The 916-nt window shown below is 52.4% G+C and overlaps 1 protein-coding gene across 1 annotated transcript in view; it reads left to right on the forward strand.

The window, feature by feature from the left end:
• Positions 1 to 830: 830 nt before the first annotated feature.
• GTF2F2 (general transcription factor IIF subunit 2) overlaps positions 831 to 916 on the forward strand; it is a 79,053-nt gene continuing 78,967 nt past the window's right edge. The window contains exon 1 of the mRNA XM_005420759.3: positions 831 to 839. Within this exon, the coding sequence (XP_005420816.2) occupies positions 831 to 839 (9 nt within the window). The remainder of the gene's footprint in view (positions 840 to 916) is intronic.

Raw genomic sequence — 916 nt, forward strand, 5'->3', positions numbered from 1 at the left:
ATTTTCAGTGTCTGAGATGCTCTCCTATCTTTGGGCAGCCTGTTCCAACTGATGAGTTCCCTTTTTGGGAAGCTAAGCTTAAACCTTTACTTTTTATTCCCAGGAACTCATTCACCAGCTGTGTTTTCCTCACTTTTGTGGCCTTTGGGCACACCATGATGCTCTGATCCCTTTCACAGGAGCTGCCCCTCTAGCCACCATTTCACTCCCACACAGAAGGGCACCGTTATGGTAGTGCCTCCTCTGTCCAGGCTTCTCCTCCAGTTCCCCTAGATCATTTACACGCTGCTGTCTTTCTTCAGCATGCTGGGATAACTCTTCTGGTACCAGGAGAGAATAACTTCCTGCTCTGCTCTGCGCTGGCACTGCCTCATCTTGAATCCTGTGCACAGTTTTGGGCGCCACAGTGTAAGAAAGACATTGAGCTGTTGGAGAGCAGCCTAAGGAGGGCAGTGATGGTGAAGGGTCTTGAAGGGAAGCTGTATGAGGAGCAGATGAGCTTCCTTGGTCTGTTTAGCTTGGAGGAGACCGAGGGGAGCCCTTATTGCAGTCACAGCTTCCTCATGAGGGGAAAAGAAGGGGCAGACACTGATCTCTTTTCTCTCATGACCATTCTGGAGGGAACAGCCTGAAATTGTGTCAAGGCAGGTTCGGGTTGGATATCAGGGAAAAGGTTCTTCACTCAGAGGGCGGTTGGGCACTGGAACAGCTCCCCACGGGAGTGGGCACAGCACTAAGCCTGACAGAACTCAAGAAGCTTTTGGACAATGCTCTCAGGCACATGGTGTGACACTTGGGCATGTCCCGTGCAGGGCAGGGACCTGGACGCGATGATCCTTGTAGGTACCTTCGAACCCAGGATATCCGGTGACACTGGAACATCCTGCGGCCACCACGGATTCCCGCCCCTTCCCAC

The sequence above is a fragment of the Geospiza fortis genome, unplaced genomic scaffold (assembly GCF_000277835.1).
Source record: "Geospiza fortis unplaced genomic scaffold, GeoFor_1.0 scaffold194, whole genome shotgun sequence".
Classification (NCBI taxonomy): domain Eukaryota; kingdom Metazoa; phylum Chordata; class Aves; order Passeriformes; family Thraupidae; genus Geospiza; species Geospiza fortis.